This window comes from Phoenix dactylifera, chromosome 3, assembly GCF_051530095.1.
Source record: "Phoenix dactylifera cultivar Ajwa chromosome 3, Ajwa_hap1_PhDact_Kaust_v1.1, whole genome shotgun sequence".
Classification (NCBI taxonomy): domain Eukaryota; kingdom Viridiplantae; phylum Streptophyta; class Magnoliopsida; order Arecales; family Arecaceae; genus Phoenix; species Phoenix dactylifera.
Genome location: NC_143192.1, coordinates 13,826,709 through 13,853,706, shown reverse-complemented (window position 1 = coordinate 13,853,706; position 26,998 = coordinate 13,826,709). Strand labels below are relative to the sequence as shown.

The 26,998-nt window shown below is 49.6% G+C and overlaps 1 protein-coding gene across 9 annotated transcripts in view; it reads right to left on the bottom strand.

The window, feature by feature from the left end:
• The window catches only part of LOC103717076 (uncharacterized), a 55,286-nt gene that overhangs the window by 4,002 nt on the left and 24,286 nt on the right, over positions 1 to 26,998 (bottom strand). For 6 of the 9 annotated variants that reach the window (XM_088717799.2, XM_089929465.1, XM_088717800.2 and 3 more), the window contains 3 exons: positions 3,398 to 3,483; positions 3,121 to 3,234; positions 2,841 to 2,911 (listed from right to left, as the gene is read on the bottom strand). In XM_088717799.2, coding sequence (XP_088573925.2) covers positions 2,841 to 2,911; positions 3,121 to 3,234; positions 3,398 to 3,483 — 271 coding nt within the window. Of the gene's footprint in view, positions 1 to 2,840; positions 2,912 to 3,120; positions 3,235 to 3,397; positions 3,484 to 26,998 lie in introns of those variants that run through there. The other 3 variants (XM_088717804.2, XM_088717805.2, XR_015976142.2) reach the window with 2 other exon arrangements.

Genomic DNA, 26,998 nt, shown 5'->3' with positions numbered 1-26,998 from the left:
TGCCTTCTGGGCTAATAATGTCATCAGTTTCCTGTTGAATTCAAGGAGTTTCTGGTTACTCTGAGAGCTAAATATGGCACTTGGGAATCTACATCCAATCCAGTTCCACCAAATAATAGCTCGTTTATTTGGAAAGCTATCTGCTCTTTTGATCATGACTAGCATCAGATGGATTATTGGGGACGGAAATTTGATCAGCATTCTCAATGATCCCTAGATCTTGCAGCTCCCCCTCAATTGCACCCTTACTTATTGGATTGCCTTGCAATGGAAAATATGAAGGTTAAAGACCTTATCACAGAGGGAGTCGGGGGTGGGATGTGGCTTTCATCAAGCAGGTTTTTGGTGATGGCCTGGCTCAGAAAATGCTGTCTCTTGCCTTACCGATTCATGGGACTTGTGATAGATTGGGCTGGAATGGTTCGGTGTTTTTTATAAGCTCTATTGTCACAGCCCTTCAGTAAGAAGGGATATGGTGTGGATATGGAAAGTGAAGATTCATCCCATAGTGGCATGGCATCATCTACCCTGCCATGAAGTTCTACATCGGAGGGGTATTCAAGTCTCCCCATATTATAATTGTTGCCCAAAAGTAGTTGGGATAATCGAGCATGTTCTCCTTAGCACCCAAAAGCCACGAGTGTGGAGTATGGCAGTCATTCTCATTGTGGCGTCTTGGCTTAGCATTCCCCTGGACCTTTTTTCGCAGGGCCTTCAGCAGGAGTTGCAGCGTGTTGCCACTCACAATCATGCGACTTTAGTGTGTTATATAGCCCACCACATATGGGGAGCAAGGAACAGTTGCATATTTGAGGGCAATGCTAAGGCCCCAAATGGTCTTTATGTAGGCAACCACCCAAGCAGAAGAGTTCACTAGCTCTCACACCCTGGAGAGGTCTTTGATGATAAAGAAAATCTCAGGTTCCTCCCTTGCAGCTTCTGCATCCTCACATCGGATCCATTTCATATGGAAACCTCCACCCCCAAGCTTCCTCAAGATCAATTTTGATGGTAGTGTGGTGAGCAGTGGTGCAGGCTTTGAAATTTGAGGATTGAAATCCTCAATGTTGTCACAAGTGGATTGCATTTGTATGATACTACACACCAATGGCAAAATTGGAAGGGGCATAGAAAGGATTGGTGTATAACACCTCTACTTACAGGATCATGATTGAGGGAGTTCTAAGATTGTCATTAGCAGGATCGCACGCTTCAAAGCCCATTCAAAGGGAATTCATCCTCTATTTTCAGATATTTAGATGATTGGTGCTTCTTTGGAGGCTTTTGAAGCTATGCACATTGATCAGGAAGCAAATAACACAGCAGATTGGGTGGCATCTTTCGTTGCCAACAATCTAGACTCGGTGATTTGGGACTCTAGCGCATCCATTCCTAAGCTGCTTCATGATATTTTGTTTTCTGATTCTATTGGTTGTATCTACTCTAGGGTTGTGTAATCATGCTGTCATGCAAAAAAAAAAGGGGGAGAGAGAGAGAGAGAGAGGTGGCGCCTATTAAATATAGCAGCAAATACATGCAAGCATGTTATGGAGTATCTCATGTGTTTAATTGTGTCCTACAGGGCACCAAAATTTTGCTGTTGTTCAATATTTTTGGTATTGGGATTTTATCTTTTATGAATGTGTATTATTTTTCTCTTGTAGTGTCAATTAAGTATTTACATAAGTTTTTTCCCACTATGTAACAATATATTTACTGATATCTTCCCTTTTGCAAGCTATTCATGGCAAGGTGTACCGTGCCGGTACTAGGCCCCGTACCGGTTGCCTGGTGGCACGAGTCAGCACGGACTGTGTCGGGCCATACCAAGAGAGACAACCTGTTGGAGTTGGAGAAGGAGAAGAAAAAGAGAGAGCGAGTAGGGAAGAGAGGGAGGAGTGGTGGCGGACGCCGGTGGAGGGCCGTGGGGGGCCGGCGGAGGCTGCGGAAAAAAATTTGGAGATCCGCCGCCCCCCCGCAGCCTCCGTTGGCCCTCCACCAGCGTTTGCCACCGCTCCTCCCTCCCTCCACCACTCGCTCTCTCTCTCTTTTTCTTCTCCGACTCCAACAGCGAACTGTTTTCAAAGCCGGAACCATACCGGTAAGCCACCAGTACGGCTCGGAACGGGCAAAATCTTCCGGTTCGGGAGGGTTCCGCATTCCATGATTCATGGTCCAGATGTAGCAACTTTCTGCCTTAGCCTTTCACCAATTAATTATTAAATAATACAATTAATTTGAATTAATTGATGCATGGCCCTTTTATTTGTCAGAAAAAATATTGCATTATCGGAAAGAAAAATGCCTTAAGAATGACTTCTTATTTTAAAGCTGATAAGAATCCCAATATTTTTATAACTTGTTTTAGGTTTTTCACTACACTCCATCATAACTTCGTATGTGATTTATAGGTCTAAGTCTAATACTACAACAAATGATATAATTAGATATTCTGTTCTTATGGAGGAATATGCAAGCACTTTGATCATTTGCCATCTTACTTTCAAGATCTCATTGTTTTTTAGAAGAAAAATTGGACAGAGTCCAATGAAGATCTCATCTTACCTCCAACATGTTCCTTCACAAGTTCATATAATTTGCCTCTTTATTCTTTTCCAACTGAGGGACTTAAAGGTAAGTCATGAACACTACAGAGCATAAAGTGTTCTTATTCCATATATATGTTGCAACAATTGCAATGCATAGAGAGCACCAATTCATGCATTAAATGAATGACATGAAAAAGAACAAAGAAAGCAAACTAGTGATGGTACAAACTTCTAGTTGCAAAAGCACAAACAAATGGTAGATGCAAGTAAAGTGGAGTCTGGTTTACTTACATAAAGATTGATTTTCTATCTTCTAAATCCTTTACAATTTGGTTGATTGCATAAACAACCATTTTCGTCACCTGTTCACAATGAACATATAAGAAAAACGTCATAGCATGAATAATGATACAACATGCAAATATAGACTAACTATGCATTCTTTGCTGGCAAAACATGCAAATAAATGTTTCCAGCCAAGATATTAGAATAACTAAATTTGTACATTTACACGAATATAAACAGAAATGTGTTAGAAGAAAAGAAAATGCATTATAGTTAATAAGCCAACCTCTAGTTTCTGTCCCCAAGCATGACGATGGGGGGCACGATATTCCTCCGTCAGACGAATGCACTCATGAACACTCTCAGGAGACATAAAATCAAGCGCAACCTTCATACATGACTATTTAGAATAAAAAAAATTAGTAACAATCTAAAAATCAATGTCTCAGACGTGATTTGCATCAAGGCTTGTAAATTTCCCTCAAATATTGTCCTTGGCAGATTCAAGGATTAAATAAACTGTTCATGCCTAATAAATAGCTCCACCTTCAGTATTAACTAACCTTCAGATTTCGGACTTGATGAGGGCATCCAGCAGGAACGAAGACAGCCTCACCAAGCTTTTGCTCAAATGTCCAAGGCTCTACACCTACATAAGCACTCAAAATATGATAGCTTACTTAGAGATGAAAATATTACCAAAAATGTTTTAAGAGTCTATCTCCTGACCATATTATTTGGAAAAGGAACCGAATATCAAAAGATAAGGTAATTTGAAAGCATAAGGATACAAGATAATTTGACAGAAAAAAACCAGTAAGAACTTCTTGGACAAGCTCAAAGTCTTTTTAACAGGTCTCTTCAAAAATAAATTTTAAGCATGATGAGGAATATTGAACAAATGAACACCAAAAGCTTTCTGTAAAAATACATGGGATTTGGTTCACAGCATATGATGATGAATTCTTGGGATTGTGAGGAAAAGTTGGTGGGATTCTTGTCTCTACAAATATAGTAGTGTAGCTGGTGTTTGTTTTTCTTCTTTTTTTTTTTCTTTTGGTTCCTCTTATCTTGCCTTTCCATCCCTCAAGTTAAAGGATCTGTCGTAATCATAGCCATTATATATATATTCATAAAATAAAGGTTGGGTTGTGTGCATGCTCCAGCTATACCAATTTTACATGGTATCAGAGCCCTACAACTCTTGAGACCAAGGTCCACCGAACCGATCCCAGGACCCGTATCGGTCGGCGCTCGGTACGATTTGGTACTAGCTCGGTTCAGGCCGAATCGAAACAGCCGAACCGATAAGGTGTGCCGGCACGGCCTATTTTTTTTTTTGTAGTTCTCTCTTTTCGAACTTTTGCTATGAATTTAAGTCTAACATTATGTTTTCTTGATGTTTTCTTGATGTTTTTTGATATTTCTATGATACCAGTTTACCTTAGATGATGCATCTTATTGCTTTAAAATGATACAAATCATAAAATAAATATAAAATATTCTCAAATCAAGATACAATCAATTACATACTTTTAAAGTCCAACATACAAACTGATATCTAAAATAGAATCGACTTGCGATGCCTCTCGTAGATATCCAAATTATTAGCATAATCAAGAAGCACATCAACCCACCTCTCTAACCAAGCGGTGTGTAATCTTATATGTTCATCCCATAAGGAACGCGCGTCGGATTATAAGCACTCTAGCTGAAACTCTGGCTCTGAGAGGTGTCCTCCAACTGATGATACGACTGTGGAGGGGCCCATTCGAATATACTGGCAACAAAATCCGACCCGTGAGATGCTCCGGACTGCGTAGGATAGTAGCAACCAGAAGATGCCTCAGACGCAACATATCCATATTCGTATCCGTATGGGTCATAAGTTGTCTGTGGCTGCGGATAATAAGATCCAGTATATGACTCGAAACCTGATATGTCTATAAATCCTACTCCACGTGCGAGGTCATCTGTAGCTGCATCGTGTCCTCCTAAATGACTTCGAAGAGCCCGTCTTCTATATGCAATTGTATTCTCGCGGACTCTACCAGATCGTCCACCGTAGTCCCGATCTCATGTTGAGAATGATAGTGTTATTTTGATAATTAACACAACCATTGAGGAAATATCTAATTAAATACTACAAGTTAATTTGATACATCATTACTGAGTTCGTCACTCTCGGTACAATAAAAGAATGAGATCAAGATGTATTTCAATGATTAATAATGAGATAAGATTTGCGATAGAAAAGAGATAGTGAATTCTAAATTCTAATTCGGCAAAGTTTCAAGTGAAACGTACTCTTAAGGGGACAATAGTAATTTTCATTGTTAAAGAGTATGTAGCAATACCATGGCATACATTCAAAATTGATTGAAGTATATTTCATTGATTATACGGATGAATCTAACCTTAAGTTGCAGCAAAGTGTGGAATGAGTCGACCCCAAGATTGATGGAGTCAACTCCGGCACATCATGGAACCATCTGGCACACTTCTGCAAAAATGGCACGGATGAACAGTAGTTGAGTCGACCCCAAGCTTGCTTAAGTCGACCCTATCTTCAAGCCTCAAGAAAACAAGTATCTGAAATCTCTGAGAGGGTCGACCCCAATGTAACTTGAGTCGACCCCACCTTGAGTCGACCCCAACTGAACATGAGTCGACCCCAAGGCTGTGTCATTCAAAACTGGATCTCTGGAATCCCTGAGAGGGTCGATCCCAATGAAACTTGAGTCGACCCCACTGAACCTTGAGTCGACCCAAAAAGAGTTGAGTCGACCCCAGTGAAAAACAGCTGAAATATAAGGTTCTGTGTTTCCTGAGAGGGCCGACCCCAATATAGCATGAGTCGACCCCAGTGAAAGTTGGGTCGACCCCAGTGAAAGTTGAGTCGACCCCAAGTCTGATGAACAGTGGTTTGAGTCGACCCCAGAAAAGGTTGGGTCGACCCCAGCACGGGCAGAAGCATAACGGCTAGTTCTGCAGAAGTGCTTTTTGTCCTCCTAACAGTAAGTAACGGCTAGTTTTTGAAATCTAACCAATGAGGAGTGTCCAATGGATGAGGGAAACTATTTAAAGTGACAATATTCATCAGAGAAAGCATCCTTTTGCAAAATATCAAAGCTTACACAAGAAAGACAAGTGCCCTAATTTTCTTCGTCCAAGTGCTTCACTCAAAGAGTCAAAAGGAAGTGGTAGAGCAAATTCTAAGGAACATCAAGAGCTCCATCAACCCTTGAAGAGTGAAGCAATCTTGACAAAGAAGAGAGAAGTCTCCTTAAGCGATAACTATATTCTAAACTCTTCTTTGTAGCCTATAATTGTTATATTTGCTCATCTAGGAGTTTCAATTTTCTTCTTCTTTTTAATCACCTTGTAAAAGTTTGTTGGTGAGCCCGTAAAACCAACGGTGAAGGTTTGTTGGTGAGCCCGTAAAACCAACGGTGTAGGTTTGTTGGTGAACCCGTAAAACCAATTGTGAAGGTTTGTTGGTGAGCCCGTAAAACCAACATAGGTTTTTAGTGATCCCGAAAAACCAACATAGGTTTTTCGTCCAAAGTGTAAAAGTTTTTGGATTGTGAGCCCGAAAAACAATCCAACTGTAATCCGCGGGATTATAGTTAATTTCCAAGGGGTCGCTTGGAGAGTGGACGTAGGTGCTTTGGAGAGCACCGAACCACTATACTTCTTGTGTGTTTGCATTGTGTATTGTTTTAACTTCACTCACTCATCAATTGACTAAACTAAGATAGTAAAAATTTAGAGAAACCAATTCACCCCCCCTCTTGGCTCGTCATCTTGGGCAACAAGTGGTATCAGAGCAAGGTGCTCATATAGTATTTGTTGATCTCACAATCAAGATACAAAGATCATGACAACCCAAGTAGGATGTTCTATGAGCGAGGGGCAATCCACAAATAGACCTCCTCTGTTTAATGGCACTAATTACACATACTGAAAAGCTAGGATGAGGATATTCATTCAAGCTCTAGACTATGAATTGTGGAATATCATAACTAGAGGACCACACACACCCACAATTAGTATAGAGGGCACAATCATTCCCAAACCAGAAATAGATTGGAATGAGAGTGATAGAAGACTAGCACAACTAAATGCTAAAGCAATTAATGTACTTTACTGTTCACTAGATGTAAGTGAATTCAAAAGAATATCTACCTGCACCTCCGCGAAAGAAATTTGGGATAAAATGGAGGTCACATATGAAGGAACTAATCAAGTCAAGGAGTCAAAGATAAATATATTAATACATAAGTATGAGTTATTTAAAATGGAATCCACTGAGTCCATAACTGAAATGTTTACTCGATTCACGGAAATCATAAATGGGCTAAAGAGTTTAGAAAAGTCTTATACTAACTCTGAACTAGTGCGAAAAATTCTCAGGTCTCTATCAAGAGTTTGGGAGCCCAAGGTAACAGCAATTCAAGAAGCAAAAGACCTCAATACACTGCAATTAGAAGAACTTCTAGGATCACTCATGATCCATGAGTTGACCATGAGGCAAAATTCAGAAGATGAGGTCAAGAAAAGAAAGACCATTGCCTTGAAGTCTACTACTCCAAAACAGAAAACTGAATCAGAAGAATCTGATGATGAGGAGGAATATGATGAAGAAGGAATGACTATGCTTGAAGAAAATTCAGAAAGTTCATGAGAGGAAAGAAGAAATTTCATAAAAGGAAGCCTTTCCTCAAAGGTAGCTCAAGCAAAGAAAAGGGTAAGGACAAAGAAAAGAAAAAGGAAACACCAATTTACTATGAGTGTAACAAGCCCGGGCATTTCAAGATAGATTGTCCGAAATTGAAGTGGATGGCAAGAAAACTTAAGAAGAAGAACTTCATGGCTGAATGGAGTGAAAGTGAGGAGTCAAGTTCGGAAGAGGAAGATCAACAAGAGACGGCCCAAATCTGCCATATGGCCAATGACGATGAGGTAGATTCTGAACTTGAATGTGATTTTACTGTTGAAGAATTACATGATGCATTTTTAGAACTCATGGAAGAACACAAGAAATTAATCAATAAAAATAAAGTTCTAAACGATGAAAATCAATCTTTTATCCAAGAAAAGCAAAAACTATCTAATGACTATGAAACTTTAAGTAGGAGATTCACCAATGAATCCAAAAGTCAAATGGCTGAAAATGTCAAGTTAAAAAAAGATGCTGAAAAATACAAATTCTTAGTGGACAAGTTTACACTTAGCTCAACTAAGTTAAATATGATTCTTGATAGTCAAAAAGCTGTATATGATAAAGCTGGACTAGGATATAAAACAAATAGGAAACAAAAATACTTAAAGAACATATTTGTGAAAGCCAAAAATGAAAATATAACTTGTCATTGCTGCAATAAATTAGGACATAAAGCATATGAGTGTAACTATAGAAAGTCTAGCTACAATTGAGTAATAATTATAAGCTAAAATCCAAAAAAATTTGGGTTCCAAAAGGAACATCAAGTACTAATCCTAAAGGACCCAACATAGTTTGGGTACCTAAAGCATATTCTTGATCTTGATTGCAGGGGTGTCTTGCAGCTAATAAGGTGGATAAACGATGGTATCTAGATAGCGGCTGTTCAAGACACATGACAGGTGACGTAGAATAATTTGTCACCTTGGAATCTAAGAAGGGTGGAGTGGTAACCTATGGAGACAATGGAAAAGGACTTATCATTGGAAAGGGTAAAATTTACATTACTCCATCCACCTTTATAAATAATGTTTTATTAGTTAATGGTCTGAAACATAACCTACTTAGCATAAGTCAATTTTGTGATAAAAGTCTTAAAGTCACATTTGAAGCTTCAGTATGCATAATCACAAATCCTAAAGATAATAGCATTGTACTTATAGGACAAAGGCTGAGAAATATTTACATGGTAGATCTTCATGAGTTAGGCAAGAAAAATGGATTATGTTTAATTACTAATGAAGAAAGGAAAAATGAACTAAGTTGACTTTGGCATCGTAGACTAGGACATGCTAGTATGGACTTAATATCAGGACTAGTCAAGAAGGATTTGATAAAGGATGTGCCAAAATTGATTTTTGAAAAGGACAAAATCTGTGGACCATGCTCATTAGGAAAGCAAACAAAATCATCCTTCAAATCAAAGAATATAGTATCAACCACTAGGCTTTTTGAACTCATACACATGGATCTATTTGGACCCACTAGAACCACAAGTCTAGGAGGGAAGAAGTATGGACTAGTTATAGTAGATGATTTTTCAAGATATACATGGGTTTCATTTCTTACACATAAGAATGAAGCATTTTCAGCATTCTTGAAATATTATAAAAATATCATAACTGAAAAGAAGCTCACCTTAATAGCAATTCGAAGTGATCATGGAACTGAATTTGAAAATCAACACTTTGAAGAATTTTGTAATGAAAATGGCATCTCACATCAATTTTCAGCACCTAGAACGCCTCAACAAAATGAGGTTGTTGAAAGAAAAAATAGGACCTTGGCAGAAATGGCACGCACAATGTTGTGCGAGTCAAATCTTCCAAAGTACTTTTGGGCTGAAGCTATAAGTACTGCTTGCCAGGTTCTAAATCGGGTTTTGATACGACCTATAACCAAAAAAACTCCTTATGAACTTTGGAAGAATAAGAAACCAACTGTTAAATATCTTAGAGTATTTGGATGTAGATGTTTCATTTTAAACAATGGCAAGAAGGATCTAAGTAAATTTGATGCCAAGTCAGATGAAGGTATCTTCTTAGGATACTCTATATCTAGCAGGGCATACAGAGTATTCAACAAAAAAACTCTTGTAGTTGAAGAGTCAGTTAATATCATTTTTGATGAGTCTGATAGTGAGTCTCCTAGGAGAGAAAATATTCTTGATGATGCAGGAATTATTGACTTTGAAAAATTGAATCTTGATGACGTGCCAAATCAAGAAAAGGAAAATGATCGCGTGCCACCACAATCTCAAAACTTGCCAAAGAAATGGAGGCAAGGTTCGCCGTACCGGTACCGAACCCCGTACCGGTATCGCACTAGTATGGGCGTACCGAATGTCGGTACGGTATGGTATGCGGTATGCCAGGCGTACCGACATTGGCGTACCGATACCGGTACCCATCGGTACGGGTACGGTACGTCCGGTACCGGCCAGTACCGACCGATACAGCATACCATGAATGGAGGTATGCACATGGACACCCTAAAGACTTAATCATTGGTGATCCATCTCAAGGGGTAAGAACTCGATCCTCTCTTAGAAATTTAAATGATTATCTTGCTTTTGTTTCACAATTAGAACCCAAGACTTATGAAAAAGCTAAAAAAGACACAAATTGGATAAATGCTATGCAAGAAGAATTAAATCAATTCAAAAGAAGTAATGTATGGACATTAACTGAGAGACCAAAGAATAACTCTGTAATTGGAACAAAATGGATCTTTAGAAATAAATTAGATGAAAATGGAATAGTTATAAGAAATAAAGCTAGACTTGTAGCTAAGGGATACAATCAAGAAGAAGGGATAGATTTTGAGAAAACATTTGCTCCCGTGGCCAGATTAGAAGCTATTAGATTACTTCTAGCTTTTGCATGCTTCATGAATTTCACATTGTATCAAATGGATGTAAAAAGTGCCTTCTTAAACGATTTTATAGAGGAAGAAGTATATGTAGAGCAACCTCCTGGTTTTGAAAATCATGAATTGCCAAATCATGTGTTTAGATTACAAAGGCATTATATGGATTGAAACAAGCACCTAGAGCTTGGTATGATCGGCTAAGCAAATTTCTACTGAATAATGATTTCAGTAGGAAAAATGTAAATAAAACACTTTTTCTTAAAAGAAGAGACAAAAATCTACTAGTAGTTCAAATATACGTAGATGACATAATTTTTGGTACCACTAATGATAATCTTTGCAAAGAGTTTGCTAAATTAATGCAAGGAGAATTCGAGATGAGTATGATGGGAGAACTAAATTTCTTTCTCGGATTACAAATCAAGCAAACTAAGGAAGATATCTTCATTCATCAAACTAAGTACACAGAAAATATTAAAGAAGCTTGGGAATGAAAATCACATGAGAATAGGCACCCCAATGAATCCCACTAGTAAGCTAGACAAAGATGAAAAAGGAAAAAGTATAGATATAAAGCTTTATAGAGGCTTAATTGGATCTTTGCTTTACCTTACTGCTAGTAGGCCAGACATAGTGTTTAGTGTGGGAATATGTGCTAGATACCAATCAGATCCTAAGGAGTCACATCTAACTGCTGTCAAAAGAATCCTTAGATATTTAAGAGCAACCACAAACATAGGTTTATGGTACTCTAGAGACTTCTATCTAGATTTACTTGCATATTCTGATGCAGATTTTGCTGGTTGCAAATTAGATAGGAAGAGCACTAGTGGAACATGTCAATTTTTCGGAAATAACTTAGTATCATAGTTTAGCAAAAAGCAGAATTCGGTAGCATTGTCAACGGCTGAGGCCGAATATATAGCTGCTGGGAGTTGCTGTGCTCAAGTACTATGGCTCAAGCAACAACTAGAGGACTATGGAATTAAACTTGACAACATTCCTATAAAGTGTGATAACACTAGTGCCATTAACCTTACTAAAAATCCGATTCAGCACTCTAAAGCCAAACACATTGAAATAAGATATCATTTCATTAGAGATCATATGAAAAATGGGAACATATGTATTGAGCATGTATGTACTGAGAAATAATTAGCTGACATATTCACAAAACCTTTAAGTGAAGATAGATTTTGCATGCTTAGGAGAGAATTAGGCATATGTGATCCTTTTGATTGAGGAGATATAAAAAGGAGCATGTTGTCTCATGATACTCTTCTCACATTTCGAAAAATCCATGAAACATTAGTTAAACTAGTCATTTATAGATTCCTTACTCATGTATCATTGTCCCATAAAGAACTTGTAAGGATTGGAGGAAAGGAAGTGTTGCTGGTGGTCCAAACCGAGAACGCTTGGCACAGCGGTGTGAACGGGATTCCGTCTGAGTTGCCTTGGTTGGTGTTGATTGCGCTCCACCTTCCACCGGAAAACCTGCAAGCAAGCCTCGCACCACCACTGGGGTAGTGGGGGCCCTCCGACGATCAAGTCAGAGGAGATTGGAGGAGAAGGAGAGATAATAGTAGCAAGTAAGAGAATGCACTGGAAGTTCTTGCTTACCTCCCCCCTTCTCCCCCCAGCCGCATATATGCCAGGCTGGGGGGTCCTTCCGGGGGGTTGGTCATCGTGTGGCACGATGGAGTTGCCACTGACATGGCCGTTACAGGGCGTCGTGGGGCAGCGCTGGGTACGGCCATGACAGGGCGTAGTGGAGCTCCGCTTTGTACGGCTGTTACAGGAGATCGTGGAGCAGCGCCGGATACGACCGTTGCAGGGAGTAGTGGAGCAGAGGGTCGCGGCGTGCTTCAGGGGAACAGCCTGTCGTTGTCGAGAGATTGCCGACTCGGGGTCGGATTGCTGGATCAAGGGGCAGCCGACTCGGGGTCGGGCTGCGAAGCCAAAGATATCCGACTCGGGGTCGGGTTGCTGGATCAAGGGGCAGCCGACTCGGGGTCGGGCTGCGAAGCCGAAGATATCCGACTCGGGGTCGGATTACTGGATCAAGGGGCAGCTGTAGTCTTCTTGGGCGCGTGTGCCGGTCACGTGGGGCATGGTGGCTGAGTTCCCCCGTAACAGTAGCCCCCCACTTCCGAGCCTGGAACCAGAAGGGGAACGGGTGAAGGAAGTGATGCTTCGAGATTGCCGCCATCCCTCGGAGAGGCGCGCGCGCTTCGAGCTCCCCGCCTTCTTTATGGCGTATGGCGGTTGTTGCTGACCTGGCAGTCTGAGGATTTCGGCGGACACCCTTCCTTAATGGCGTCGATTCGCCTTTGGGGCGCGAGCGACCCTTCGGCAGCCAGGCGTCCTCTGGCGTCACCGAGGCGTCACCCACCTTTCCGCCTATTTAACCGGGGGTCCTCCGTCCGCCTTTCTCTTTACAGACATCTTCGAGTTTCTCTTTTGCGCTGCCGTCATCGCCGTCGGACTGTTCGCTTGCTCCTCCTTTGACGCTCTCGGAGCCGTTCTTCCTTCTCTTCCGGTGAGTTGCCCCATTCTTTAATTTAGGGCTCTCCATACTCTCCTTTTGTATTAGTGTACTCCAGTCGTTCCGGTCCTTTCCCCCTTCTTGACCCTGTCCTGACCGTAGATTCACTGGCCATTAGGGATGGGCGAAGTGAGAGCAGACCGCATTAAGTCGGAGTTGGTCGCCGAAGACCTAGATAGGTTCGTGGCTCGATACCACCTTCCCGAGGCCTGCAATGTTACACTCCCGGGGCCTGAGGAGAGGATGTCCCATCCTCCTCCAGGGAAGGTTGCCATCAATGAGGGCATTCTTCAGGCCGGGTTCCGCTTTCCCCCCTCGGACTTAGTCGTTCAGGTGCTTCGGGGTTTAAGAGTGGCGCCGACGCAACTGGTGCCGAACTCATGGCGCGCCCTGACGGCCTTTCAGGTTCTCTGCCGCATGCACGAGGTTCCCGCCACCCTGAATGTCTTTTGGGAATGCTACGGCCTGAGCGGCCACCCCCAGGATAAAGGGTGGTGGTGCTTTGCGGCGCGGCGAGGGTGCGGCCTTGTCAAGGAGGCTCCTACCTCCATTCACGGCTGGAAGGGGCGCTTCTTTTTCGTTGACGCAGATCCCTCTTGGGGAATCAGGGCAACCTGGAAGACGCCGATGAAGTCCCCGATTGGCTTATCGAGGTTGTCGAGGGAGGAATCCGATGGCGTCGCCGTCTTGAAGGAGTTGGTTGCCGAGGGCCGGCTCCCCCCGGTGGCTCGCCTTATTTCCGAGGATACCTTGGTGAACGTCGGTCTGAGCTCGGTCCCCGCTGACCGTGAGCCCGCCACCATTTCTTTTTTAGCTCCTTTCTCCTCTTTCGTCTCGTTCTTTCCTTCAGTTTCTCAACCTCCGACCACCTCGTCCTTTTTGCAGAGATCGACGACGTCATGCGGTCGGACAAGGCAACGGCTGTTGGTAGGACGTCCCTACTGGAAGCAGTCCGGAGGAAGAAACGAGCTCCTCCGAGCGGGGCCCCACCGGCGAAGAAGTCCCGCCGGCAGGCGACTCCGACGCCGACAGACGGGTCCGGACCCGCCGATCAGGGGGACGCCGCGGGCGCGGACCGGCAGTTGATGCTGTATCAGCCCTCCGACGCCGAGACTACCGTTTCTCCGGAGGCATCACCCGGGCGCGCCCGGGATGGACGGGTTGGACGTGATCGGTCCCCAGCCCAGCCTTCGACTCGGTCGGCTCCGGATGATACGAGGAGGGACGCGCCGAGGCCCCGGCCGAGCGGGACCCTGTCAATTCCAGGGGCGGTCCCCGCCCCGAGCATGGTCAGCATGACTCTTCCCCAAGCGATGGGTAAGGGTAAGGCTGCAGAACCACCGTCCGACTCCGGGGAGAAGTCGGGGTCGGCCTTCACTTTCGCCGGCGCCCGAAACCTCATCGAGACGGTGCTGCTGGAGAAGGACCGCAGGCGGGTCCGGGAGATGAGGGTCCCTGACGTTGGGGCTGCCAGCTGCGTCTGTCTCATGTCGGTGAGTGTTCTTTTGGTCGCTTTCATCATTTATAGGCTCTGTTGATCCCCGCCTGACGCCCTCGTTTTTCCTATCTCTTAGCTCGCCCAGTACATGATCCGCCTGGAGGAGTGCTACGAGGAACAGGCGAGGCTTCTGGCGAGGGCCGAGAGCCAACTGAAGGCAGTAGAGGAGGGAGGTCAGGCTGCGGCGGGGAGGACGACCAGGGACCTCGAGACGAGGCTCCAGGTGGCCGAAGAGCGGGCACTCGGCTTCGCCACCCTCGAGAAGCAACTGTTGGAGGCTCGGGAGCAACTCAAGGTTGCCTCGGGTCTCGAGGGCGAGATCAAGAAGGCGGAGGAGCGGGCCGAGAAGCAGTCCCGGAAGGCTGCCGACTACCGGGAGAGGTGGGAGAAGGCCCAGCGGTCAGCCGACAACGCCCGCAACCGGACCCGGTCTCTTGAAGCCAAGCTGGGCGAATTGGAGTCGGCCTTGGAGAAGTCCCGCGCGAGCGACCAGGAGCTTCATTCGCGCCTGGAGGAGGCTGAGGCTGCTCGCATCGCTGCCGAGGCGAAGCACAAGGAGGCCCAGGCTGATCTGCTGAGGGTCTCCTCCGAGGCGGATGACCGGATTGTGGCGAAGGTCTTGGAGGCAAAAGCTCAGATTATGGAGCGAGCAGAGGCGGCGCTGGCCGAGAAGAGTGCGGAGATCGGGCGTCAGGCGGTACAGGCTTATCGTCAGTCCGCCGAGTTCACCCGTGACATGTCGGGGGCGGTACAGGCCTATCGTCAGTCTGACGAGTTCGTCCGTGACATGTCGGACGCGGGGTCCGACTCCTTTGTCTTAGGCTTCGAGGAAGGCCTGGCAAGGGTGTCGGCTAAGTACCCCGAAATTGACCTGAGTGGGATCTCCCTTCTCGACTCCCCTCCGGCGCCATTGCCTGCTGATTCTCCAACCGTCTCCCTACCCCTTGCAGACGTGCCGGGCGTTCCCGACCCGGGGGTTCCTCCAAGCTGACCCTCTGTACTTTTCTTTGTGTGTTGGCGTTTTGCCAAGTTGTATGGGTCTCGGCCCTGAAACAATGAAAGTTAATGCAAATAGAGTTTCTTCATTTCACTTTCGTCCTTCTTTTTAACTCTTGGTAGCGTCTCGCTGACTCCCGACTCTTGAAATTCTTCCGGCGCTAGGCCAGGGATCTGAGGGTTAGGCCTCAGGAAATTCTTCCGGCGCTAAGCCAGGCGTCCGAGGGTTAGGCCTCAGGAAATTCTTCCGGCGCTAAGCCAGGCCTCCGAGGGTTAGGCCTCAGGAAATTTTTCCGGCGCTAAGCCAGGCATCCGAGGGTTAGGCCTCAGGAAATTCTTCCGGCGCTAAGCCAGGCATACGAGGGTTAGGCCCCAGGAAATTCTTCCGGCGCTAAGCCAGGCATCCGAGGGTTAGGCCCCAGGAAATTCTTCCGGCGCTAAGCCCGGCATCCGAGGGTTAGGCCTCAGGAAATTCTTCCGGCGCTAAGCCAGGCATCCGAGGGTTAGGCCCCAGAAAATTCTTCCGGCGCTAAGCCAGGCATCCGAGGGTTAGGCCCCAGAGGGTTAGGCCCCAGGAAATTCTTCCGGCGCTAAGCCAGGCATCCGAGGGTTAGGCCCCAGGAAATTCTTCCGGCGCTAAGCCAGGCATCCGAGGGTTAGGCCTCAGAAAATTCCGCTCGTTGGTCGGCCAAGGCTGGCGCAAGCCGAGGCGACCGGTCGGGGCTTCAGGCTAGTCTGCTCCCGGGATGATCATCGGGTTAGTCTGGCATCCGAGGGCCGAGCCTCGGGAGATTCCGCTCGTTGGTCGGCCAAGGCTGGCGCAAGCCGAGGCGACCGGTCGGGGCTTCAGGCTAGTCTGCTCCCGGGATGATCATCGGGTTAGCCTGGCATCCGAGGGCCGAGCCTCGGGAGATTCCGCTCGTTGGTCGGCCAAGGCTGGCGCAAGCCGAGGCGACCGGTCGGGGCTTCAGGCTAGTCTGCTTCCGGGATGACCATCGGGTTAGCCTGGCATCCGAGGGCCGAGCCTCGGAAAATTCCGCTCGTTGGTCGGCCAAGGCTGGCGCAAGCCGAGGCGACCGGTCGGGGCTTCAGGCTAGTCTGCTCCCGGGATGACCATCGGGTTAGCCTGGCATCCGAGGGCCGAGCCTCGAAAAATTCCGCTCGTTGGTCGGCCAAGGCTGGCGCAAGCCGAGGCGACCGGTCGGGGCTTCAGGCTAGTCTGCTCCCGGGATGATCATCGGGTTAGCCTGGCATCTGAGGGTTGTCAGGCCTCAGGAGATTCCGCTCGTTGGTCGGCCAAGGCTGGCGCAAGCCGAGGCGACCGGTCGGGGCTTCAGGCTAGTCTGCTCCCGGAATGACCATCGGGTTAGCCTGGCATCCGAGGGCCGAGCCTCGGAAAATTCCGCTCGTTGGTCGGCCAAGGCTGGCGCAAGCCGAGGCGACCGGTCGGGGCTTCAGGCTAGTCTGCTCCCGGGATGATCATCGGGTTAGCCTGGCATCCGAGGGCCGAGCCTCGGAAAATTCCGCTCGTTGGTCGGCCAAGGCTGGCGCAAGCCGAGGCGACCGGTCGGGGCTTCAGGCTAGTCTGCTCCCGGGATGATCATCGGGTTAGCCTGGCATCTGAGGGTTGAGCCTCGGAAAATTCCGCTCGTTGGTCGGCCAAGGCTGGCGCAAGCCGAGGCGACCGGTCGGGGCTTCAGGCTAGTCTGCTCCCGGGATGATCATCGGGTTAGCCTGGCATCTGAGGGTTGAGCCTCGGAAAATTCCGCTCGTTGGTCGGCCAAGGCTGGCGCAAGCCGAGGCGACCGGTCGGGGCTTCAGGCTAGTCTGCTCCCGGGATGATCATCGGGTTAGCCTGGCATCCGAGGGCCGAGCCTCGGAAAATTCCGCTCGCTGGTCGTGCGCCTGTCGCTTGCCGCCCGACGGGATTTCTCCGTGGCCAGCTGCGATCGTGTTTCTCCTCCTCTCCAAGCGTCGCCTGGGGAACACCAGATGGGCATTAAATGCTAATTAAGGGGTTACCTGGGAAATCGGATCGCCAGTTGCTGCTTGCGAGGAGTGTCAGTTAAGCGGCCGCGATACGCGCGTTCTTCGAGGCGGATGCGTCCTGGGGCGCGAGCGGAGATATGTGGACCTAGGGGTACAGGCCACCCGGAGTGTCCTGCACAAAGAATGCGATTAAGGAGAATAACGCTTAGGAAATCGCGGGAAGATACGCCTCGAGAGCCGGATCGGCTCCGGATTCAATGCGCCCGCATTTATTGGAGCCACCCGCATCGGAACGACCGGGGGGCCGCAGTTTGGCTATAAATATAGGTGCAGGTGCGATGGAGCCTGCCAAGCCGGAGCTGTTCAGGTTGCCATGGATCGTGGGCCTCCTCTCCGGCGCATGGTTGAGAGACCCCTACCGAAGGAACGGGAGGCGCGCCCTTCGCGACTTCCGCCAACTAGCCGTTTCATCTGGGATCAACAAGGAGGTTCTCCCCGGCGGAACTCCGCTCTAGGCGTTTCATCCGGGATCACGTCTCCCCTTCTTGAAGTTCGGCCTCCCGATTGAGCTCCGCACCAGGCGCCTGATCCGGGACCGCGCCTCCATATGCTCTTCTCCCTTGTATTCCTCCTCTCCCCTAACACTGGGGAGGACCGAAATATCCCTTGGAGGTGGCGTTCCCCTGGAGGCAGCGGGAGCTTCGTCTGCGGCGGCTCCTCGTCTTTTTCGTGAGGCGTGGATGGCGCCTCCGGTTGGAGGCACCCACTTCCGGTGGGATTGCAGCCGCTTCGGATGGAGGTTTCGGGATCCCAGATCTCCAGCTCCTCGGAGTCTCCACCTCTTCTTTACTTTCTTTACACCCTAATTCCCCTCTGGGAATTCCTTGTAATCACACGAGCACGCCGTTGTAACCAGAAATTATTGAAATGAAAAGTGTTATACATTTTTGAACTGTCTTTCTGGCATTGTCGTTCTACTGGTAATACATCCGCAGGTTAGCGGAATTCCAGCTCCTTGGAATTTCTCGACCATCTAGGGCCTCCAACTGGTAGGAGCCGGGTCGGTTTACCCAGCGAACCCTATACGGGCCTTCCCAATTTGGCGCTAGCTTCCCACCTTCCGCAGGTTGAGATGCTTTAGCTCGCCTTAGCACCAGATCTCCGATTCTGAAAAGCTTCGGTCGGACCTTGGAGTTGTAATATCGGGCCACCCTCCGCTGATACATCGCCATCCGAACCTGCGCCATTTCCCTCGCTTCTTCCAAGAGATCCAGGTTCCCTCGAAGTTGCTCCGAATTGGCCTCGGGTCGGTGCGCGGCCACCCGAGGTGAGGGGAGTCCGAGCTCCACGGGGACAACGGCTTCCGTGCCATAGGTTAGGCTGAAAGGCGTCTCCCCGGTAGGGGTCCGATGCGTGGTCCGATACGCCCAAAGGACATTCTCGAGTTCTTCGACCCAAGCTTGCCCCGTCCGACCGATTCGCGCTTTGATTCCTTGGAGGATTGTCCGATTTGTGACCTCGGCCTCGCCGTTGGTTTGGGGATGCGACACAGATGTGAACCGATGCTCGATCCCGAACTCCTCGCAGAAGTCACGGAAATGCTTGTTGTCGAACTGTCGGCCATTATCCGAGATGAGGACCCGAGGTACCCCAAATCGGACAATGATGTTCTTCTTCACGAACTTTCGGACTTGCGCCTCCGTGATAGTGGCCAGCGGCTCTGCCTCCACCCACTTGGTGAAGTAGTCGATTGCAACAATCAAAAATTTCCGCTGAGCTGAAGCGACGGAGAATGGTCCGAGGATATCCATTCCCCACTGGGCGAAGGGCCAGGGTGCAGTGATTGGTGCCAAGGGGACAGAAGGGACTCTCTGGACGTTGGCGTGGCGCTGGCAGGCGTCGCATTTCCGTACATGATCCTTTGAGTCCTCCAACAAGGTAGGCCAATAATAGCCTTGCCTCATGATCTTGTGCGCCAAGGACCTAGCCCCCAAGTGTGATCCGCAAACGCCTTCGTGGACTTCGCCGAGGACGTAGGCCGCTTCCGAGGGGCGGAGGCACTTTAAGAGGGGGCGGTGAACGAGGTCCGATACAGCCTCCCTTCATAGAGTACGTAGTGGGCGGACTTCATAACAAGTCGCCGAGCTTGATCTTCGTCTTCAGGGAGGATCCCTTCGGCGAGGTAGGCGACAAGCGGGTCCATCCAAGACGGCTCCGGATCAATCGCCATCACCGCTCCAGCCTCGCCGATGCTCGGGGCATCCAGGGTCTCCAGGTAGATCGCCCTCGACAAGTTGTGCGCGTCTGCGCTCACTAAGCGAGACAACCTGTCGGCCCTGGCATTTTCACTTCTTGGGACCTGCTGGATGTCGACACTGCCGAGGTCGGGAATGAGTGCTTGCACCTTCCGGATGTAATTCTGCATGGTCGGGTTCCGGGCTTCGAACTCCCCACGGACCTGCCCGACCACCAGCTGGGAGTCGGTGAAGACCTTCAGGCGCCGGATGCCGAGCTCCTTGGTGAGTTTGAGTCCCGTGACTAGGGCCTCGTACTCCGCTTCGTTGTTGGTCACTGGAAATCCGAACCTCAAGGCATACTCGGCTATCACTCCATCAGGGCTGGTGAGGACCAGCCCGGCCCCTCCACCTTCGGGGTTCGACGACCCATCGATGTGAAGCGTCCAAATCGGGAGGTCGAGGCTGGGTGTTTCCGGCGACCTAGGTTCCGCCTCCTGCACCGTGCACTCAGCGAGGAAATCCGCGAGCGCCTGGGCCTTGATGGCGGGTCGGGGCTGGTAGCGGATGTCGAACTCACCAAGTTCTACTGCCCACTTCACCAGCCGTCTCGCATTCTCAGGATTGCTGAGGATCTGCCGCAGCGGTTGATCGGTCAAGAGGGTGACAGAATGGGCCTGGAAATAGGGGCGAAGCCTCCTGGTCGCGGTCAGCAGCGCGAAGGCGATCTTTTCAGCCTTCGTATACCGCGTCTCGGCATCCCGTAGGACCCGGCTGATGTAGTACACAGGCTTCTGGAGCTTTGCCTCTTCCCGAACCAGTACCGCACTGACTGCGGTTGGGGAGACCGCCAGATAGAGGTAGAGCATCTCCCCTTCTTGCGGCTTGGACAGCAGGGGAGGAGACGCCAAGTATTCCTTGAGCTGGTCGAATGCTGCTTGACATTCGGCCGTCCAGAGGAAGTCTTTCGGGCGTTTCAACACCTTGAAGAAAGGTTGGCAGCGTTCGGCCGATTTTGCCACAAATCGTCCGAGCGCGGCGACCCTCCCAGCGAGCTCCTGAACCTCCTTCACTTTGGTCGGAGGGGACATATCTTGGATGGCCTTGATTTTGTCCGGGTTGGCTTCGATCCCCCGCTGGTTGACAATGAAACCGAGGAACCTCCCGGCCGAAGCGCCAAAGGCGCACTTCGCTGGGTTCAGCTTCATGCAAAACTTCCGCAAGGTGGCGAAAGTCTCCTCCAGATCCGCGATGTGCTGGTCTGCATGGCGGCTCTTCACCAGCATATCGTCCACGTACACCTCCATGTTCCGGCCGATTTGCTCTTCGAAGATTTTGTTGACGAGGCGCTGGTAAGTGGCGCCAGCATTCTTCAGACCGAAGGGCATTACCTTGTAACAGTACAGCCCCCGGTCTGTTATAAAGGCAGTTTTCTCCTCGTCCTGTGGAGCCATCATTATCTGGTTATAGCCGGAGAAGGCGTCCATGAAAGACAGCAGTTGATATCCGGAAGTCGCGTCGACCAGTTGGTCTATCCGCGGAAGCGGAAAGCTATCCTTGGGACACGCCTTGTTCAGGTCGGTGTAGTCGACGCACATCCTCCACTTCCCGCTCGCCTTCCGGACAAGTACGACATTTGCCAGCCACTCGGGGTAGCTCACCTCCCTTATGAATCCTGCCTCCAAGAGTTTGTCTACCTCCTGGTCGACCACCCGGATCCGATCCGGGGCACAGTGTCTCTTCTTCTGCTTTACTGGTCGGTGGGTTGGGTCGACGTTGAGGGCGTGAGAAATGACCTCCGGGTCGATCCCAGGTACATCGGCCGCCGACCAGGCAAATACATCGGCGTTGGCTCGGAGGAATTCCACCAACCGAGCCCGAGCTCCCGGGTCGAGATTGGTGCCGACCCGGACCGTCCGGTCCGGGCGACCTTCCTCGAGGGGAACTTCGATCACACCTTCGGCCGGCTCCCCGTGCCGCAAGGCCACCTCGTCTCTGGCGTCGAGGGACTCGACGCTTAAGGCTTCTACGGGCTTCTTCCCTTTGAGAGTTGCTAGGAAACATTGCCTTGCGGTCGGTTGGTCACCTCGGACCTCTCCAATCCCGGCCGCCGTGGGGAACCGCATGAGCAAGTGGTACGTAGAGACCACCGCGCGAAGGGCGTTCAGTCCGGGTCGTCCGAGGATAGCGTTGTAGGCCGAGGGAACACGGACGACCAAGAACCCGAGCCGCACCGTGGCTTCTGCGGGCGCAACGCCCGCAGTCACAGGCAGCTCAACGACACCTTCGGCCGAGATAGCGTCACCAGTGAATCCTATGAGGGGGGTGGATGTTTTGTGCAACAATTGTCTGGACAAGCTCATCTTTTGGAAGGCCTCGTAAAACAAAATATCAGCTGAGCTTCCACTATCCACAAGAACACGCCTTACATCATAGTTTGCCATAGTGAGGGAGATCACCATGGCATCATCGTGGGGGGTCTGAACCCCCTTTACATCTTCATCACAAAAAGTGATTACATTACCGACCCTCTGCCTCTTTGCGACGGCTGCCCCTGACGCTTCAGTCGAGCCCCCTGCGTTCCTCTCGGGCCGGGGGCAGCCCCCAGTGATAGTATGGATCACGCCCGCGACGGGTCGATTCTGCTCCCGAGGCTCCGGAGGGGCCGGGTCGGCCGGACGCGGGTCTGCGGGGGGACGTCGGTCGTTCACATATCGACCGAGACGCCCTCGGCGGATGAGAGCATCGATCTCGTCCCGAAGCTGGAAGCAGTCTTCGGTGTCGTGGCCGTGGTCCCGGTGGTACTCACAGTACGCCCGAGAGGGCCTCCTCCCAGGAATCTTCTTCATCTGTCTCGGGACCGGGAGGTCCTCCCGCCCCTTGATTTCCATGAGGATCTGGGCCCGGGGAGTCAGGAGAGGAGTGTACCGGTTGAAACGTCGGGGCGAAGAACGAGGGCGTAGGGCGCCGTGGTTCCTCGCCGGCGACAGGCTTCTGCGCCGACGTTGAGGCGTCGGGCTCCTCCTCTGGCGTGCCTCTTTTCGCCTTTTCTTCCCGAGCTTTGGAGGGATCTCGGCGGCCTCCTTGCTCCGGTGGGCGGCCGCCTCCTCGGCGTCCGCATACTGGTTCGCCCGGGACAACAGCTCCGGGAAGCTCCGCGGCAGGCGTTTGTCCAGGGAGAAGGTGAGTCTGCCCTTTCGGAAGCCACGCTTCAGGGCTGAAAGAGCCACCTCCTGGCTCAGGTTCCGGACTTCCAGCGTAGCCTTGTTGAAGCGGGTAAGATAATCCCGCAAGCTTTCTCCCTCGTTTTGCCGGACATCAGAGAGGGAGTCGGAGACCAGTCGCCGCCGGCTACTGACGGCGAAATGGGTGATGAAGAGGCGAGTAAACTGGTCGAAGGACTGGATTGAGTTAGCCTCCAAGCCGGCGAACCACGCCCTTGCCGGGCCACGGAGGGTCGCCGGGAAGGCCTTGCAGAGGAGAGGATCTGATGCTCCGTGGAGGAGCATAAGGGTCCTGAAACTCTCGACGTGATCCCGCGGGTCCGTCGCCCCATCATAGGGCTCGATCGCCGGCATTTTAAACCCCGGCGGATTCGGGGTCCGCAGGATCCTCGAGGCAAGCGCCGGCTGGGAGGAGATCTCCAAGTCGGCGAAGGGATCTTTGGAGTGGCCCTTCAGGACCTGGAGTTGTCGGTGGAGATCGTCCACCCGCCGGTCCAGGGCGCGCGACCGATGGGTGGGAGACAAGGAGCACCGAGAGGGGGACCGACTGGAGCGCGGGTTCCTTGAGGACTGGGGGGTCTGGGAACGCGCCCGGGCCCGCCTCTCGTACCCCGCGCAGCTCCGATGGGAAGGTCCCGGCAGAATGGACCGTGCTCGAGAATCTTCCTCGCGCCGGCGCTCCTCCACATGGGAGAGGAAGGAGCGCGGGTTGAGGAGGACAGGTGAGCGCTCAGGTAGCAGCGGCTCCTGGGCCCGCTGCGGCGCCCGAGACATCACACCCTGCAGGTTCTGCACTGCCTCCGCGAGGGTGCGAACCTGCTGGGCTAACTGGTCGAACTGAGCGGCTTCGACCATCTGAATGGGGGGTGGAACGGTGGAGTGTTGCTGAGAATGTGTTGGAGACGCAGCGGCCTCCCGGCCGGAGGCGCGAGAGGCCCCGCGACCGGAGGCATTGGAAGCTCCACGACCACCTCGCCGTGCCATTACGATCGCTCTGAGATTCGGGTCCCTTCTTCTAGCGCCAACTGTTGCTGGTGGTCCAAACCGAGAACGATTGGCACAGCGGTGTGAACGGGATTCCGTCTGAGTTGCCTTGGTTGGTGTTGATTGCGCTCCATCTTCCACCGGAAAACCTGCAAGCAAGCCTCGCACCACCACTGGGGTAGTGGGGGCCCTCCGACGATCAAGTCAGAGGAGATTGGAGGAGAAGGAGAGATAATAGTAGCAAGTAAGAGAATGCACTGGAAGTTCTTGCTTACCTCCCCCCTTCTCCCCCCAGCCGCATATATACCAGGCTGGGGGGTCCTTCCGGGGGGTTGGTCATCGTGTGGCACGATGGAGTTGCCACTGACATGGCCGTTACAGGACGTCGTGGGGCAGCGCTGGGTACGGCCATGACAGGGCGTAGTGGAGCTCCGCTTTGTACGGCTGTTACAGGAGATCGTGGAGCAGCGCCGGATACGACCGTTGCAGGGAGTAGTGGAGCAGAGGGTCGCGGCGTGCTTCAGGGGAACAGCCTGTCGTTGTCGAGAGATTGCCGACTCGGGGTCGGATTGCTGGATCAAGGGGCAGCCGACTCGGGGTCGGGCTGCGAAGCCGAAGATATCCGACTCGGGGTCGGACTGCTGGATCAAGGGGCAGCCGACTCGGGGTCGGGCTGCGAAGCCAAAGATATCCGACTCGGGGTCGGGTTGCTGGATCAAGGGGCAGCCGACTCGGGGTCGGGCTGCGAAGCCGAAGATATCCGACTCGGGGTCGGGTTACTGGATCAAGGGGCAGCTGTAGTCTTCTTGGGCGCGTGTGCCGGTCACGTGGGGCATGGTGGCTGAGTTCCCCCGTAACAGGAAGAATTTTTAAAAAGAAAATTTTCTGAACTGGGGCCGACCCGAGCCAGAATGGGGTCGACCCCATGTTGAGTCGATCCAAGAAAAATCTGGGGTCGACCTAACGGCGGGACCCTGTTTTTAAAAGAGGGACCCATGAGCAATGTTAGGGCACTGTTTCATCTTGTCCTCTTCCTAAAACCCTCTTTTCCACTTTTCAATCCCTTCCAATCATCTCTAAATAGTGCTAGATTGCTTCCCCAAGCCGTTAGATCAAGATCTTGGAAGGAATGGGACCCAAACGAGCCGTTGCCAAGAGATCCGGAAGAGTCTCACGCACAACCCGTGTCGATAGTCATGCTAGAGATTCCTCTACAGTTCCCCCAGAAGGTGAGACACGTGTTGAGCCTCCTCCACCTCCTTCCCCTTCAGTTCAACTTGCTAAATATGCGGGAAGACCGGTAACCACGGGGAGAAGGATCCACTCTGAATTTTTGGATCAAGAAGGGTTCCGTTTGGAAGATTGGATCCGAAGGCAAGGATAGGAGTATCTTTGCTCCCTAGATTTAGTGACCTACCCAGGCTTGGCTCGTGAGTTCTACGCCTTCTTAAAAGTTGGACCGGAAGGGCTTGTGTCCGAGGTTCGAGGTGTAAGGGTTAGGGTTTCAGAAGCAAGTCTGAGTGAGTTGCTTCATCTCCCCTGCGAAGGAGCTACACCGGAAAGGCCGGAAAACAAGTTGAGAGCTCTACAGTTGATCTTTGAGAACGATGATTTTGACTATTCCGAGAATGTGATAGCGAGCTCCCTATCAGCTGAGATGAGGTTGTTGCACAACTTCATAGGTCGGATTCTGTTTCCGAAAAGTGGGAGATTTGATCATATATCTGAGAGAGATTTGGTCATTATGGAGCACGTTATTCCGGGCATTCCCCTGAACCTCCCAGCTATGATGATAAGGCAGATGAGAGAGGCTATATGTAAGTCAAGAGTTTCCCTGCCCTATGGTATGATACTCACCCTGGTTTTCCGACAGCATGACATATCTGTGGAGGGAGAGATCTACAGGCATCTGCTATTCACTGACACTTACATTGCACGGTCCCTAGTTCGCATGGATTATGAGAAGGTGGACGGGCAGTGGATGCGTGCAGGAGCAGGGATACATGCACCAGAGGATGATGCACCAGAGGTTGGAAACCCCATCCCTGAGGCTGAGGTACATGCGGATCATCCTACAGCACCTTCAGAGGCTGGACCTTCGTCATCCACACCCACAGGGTGCACAGAGGATTTTTGGAGTAGGATGACTGAGCTTGTGTCAGCTCAGGTGAGGACTCTCTCTGATGGATTGACAAGCAGGATGGACATTATGACTGCTGAGATTAGCGACCTTAGAGAGGAGATGGGAGCATTACGGAGAGAGAGAGGCTCATGATCCATCTGTGCCTCGAGCAGCTGAGTCAGAGGTTTCGGCACAGAGTCATCCAGCTCAGCGAGGTCCACGCCAAACTTAGTCCCATCAAGCTCGACCTCCCCTCGCCACTTATGCTAGGAGGATGAGGACTAGATCACAGCCATTAGATACCCCCTAGGCTGATATTAGCACTATGATTAGTGCCTAGAATTTATCTAGTTCTCATATGTATTTTGTGTTGTTCATGTACTGTGCACTTTAATTGAAGAACATTGTATTTTTGGCGTTAGTGTACTACAATGTTCCATATTGATCAGTAAAACTTGACTGTTTATTATTTACTGCGTCTACTAATCTATTGCCATGCACCTATCTGATGATAACAAAAAGGGGAAGAAGCAAAAAAAGAAAGAAGTTGCAATAAGTTGACAAACAAGGTTGAAAAATATAATAGGAGATAATATACACTTAAAGGGGAGCAATATGTAACAATGAAAATGTTAATGTCTAAACTTTCAATCAAATTTCAGAATTTGGCACATACCTGTCATACCTCGATACATAATCTGAAACTCTTGCTTTATCTCAAATTTTTGAAGTTTCATCTTTAACCAAATAAAAAAGAAAGGGGGAGAAAATCAAAAGTTTAAATTGGCAATATTTGGATGAAAAAGGGGGAGACTTCACTCTCAAATTTGAAAAGCTGAAATTCAGCAACTTGAGCTCTTCTCAAACTAATTTTAAGATAAGTATTAATCTGCTCATACTCAATATTTTGTAATCATCAAAAAGGGAGAGATTAAGGATGATAGTGTTATTTTGATAATTAACACAACCATT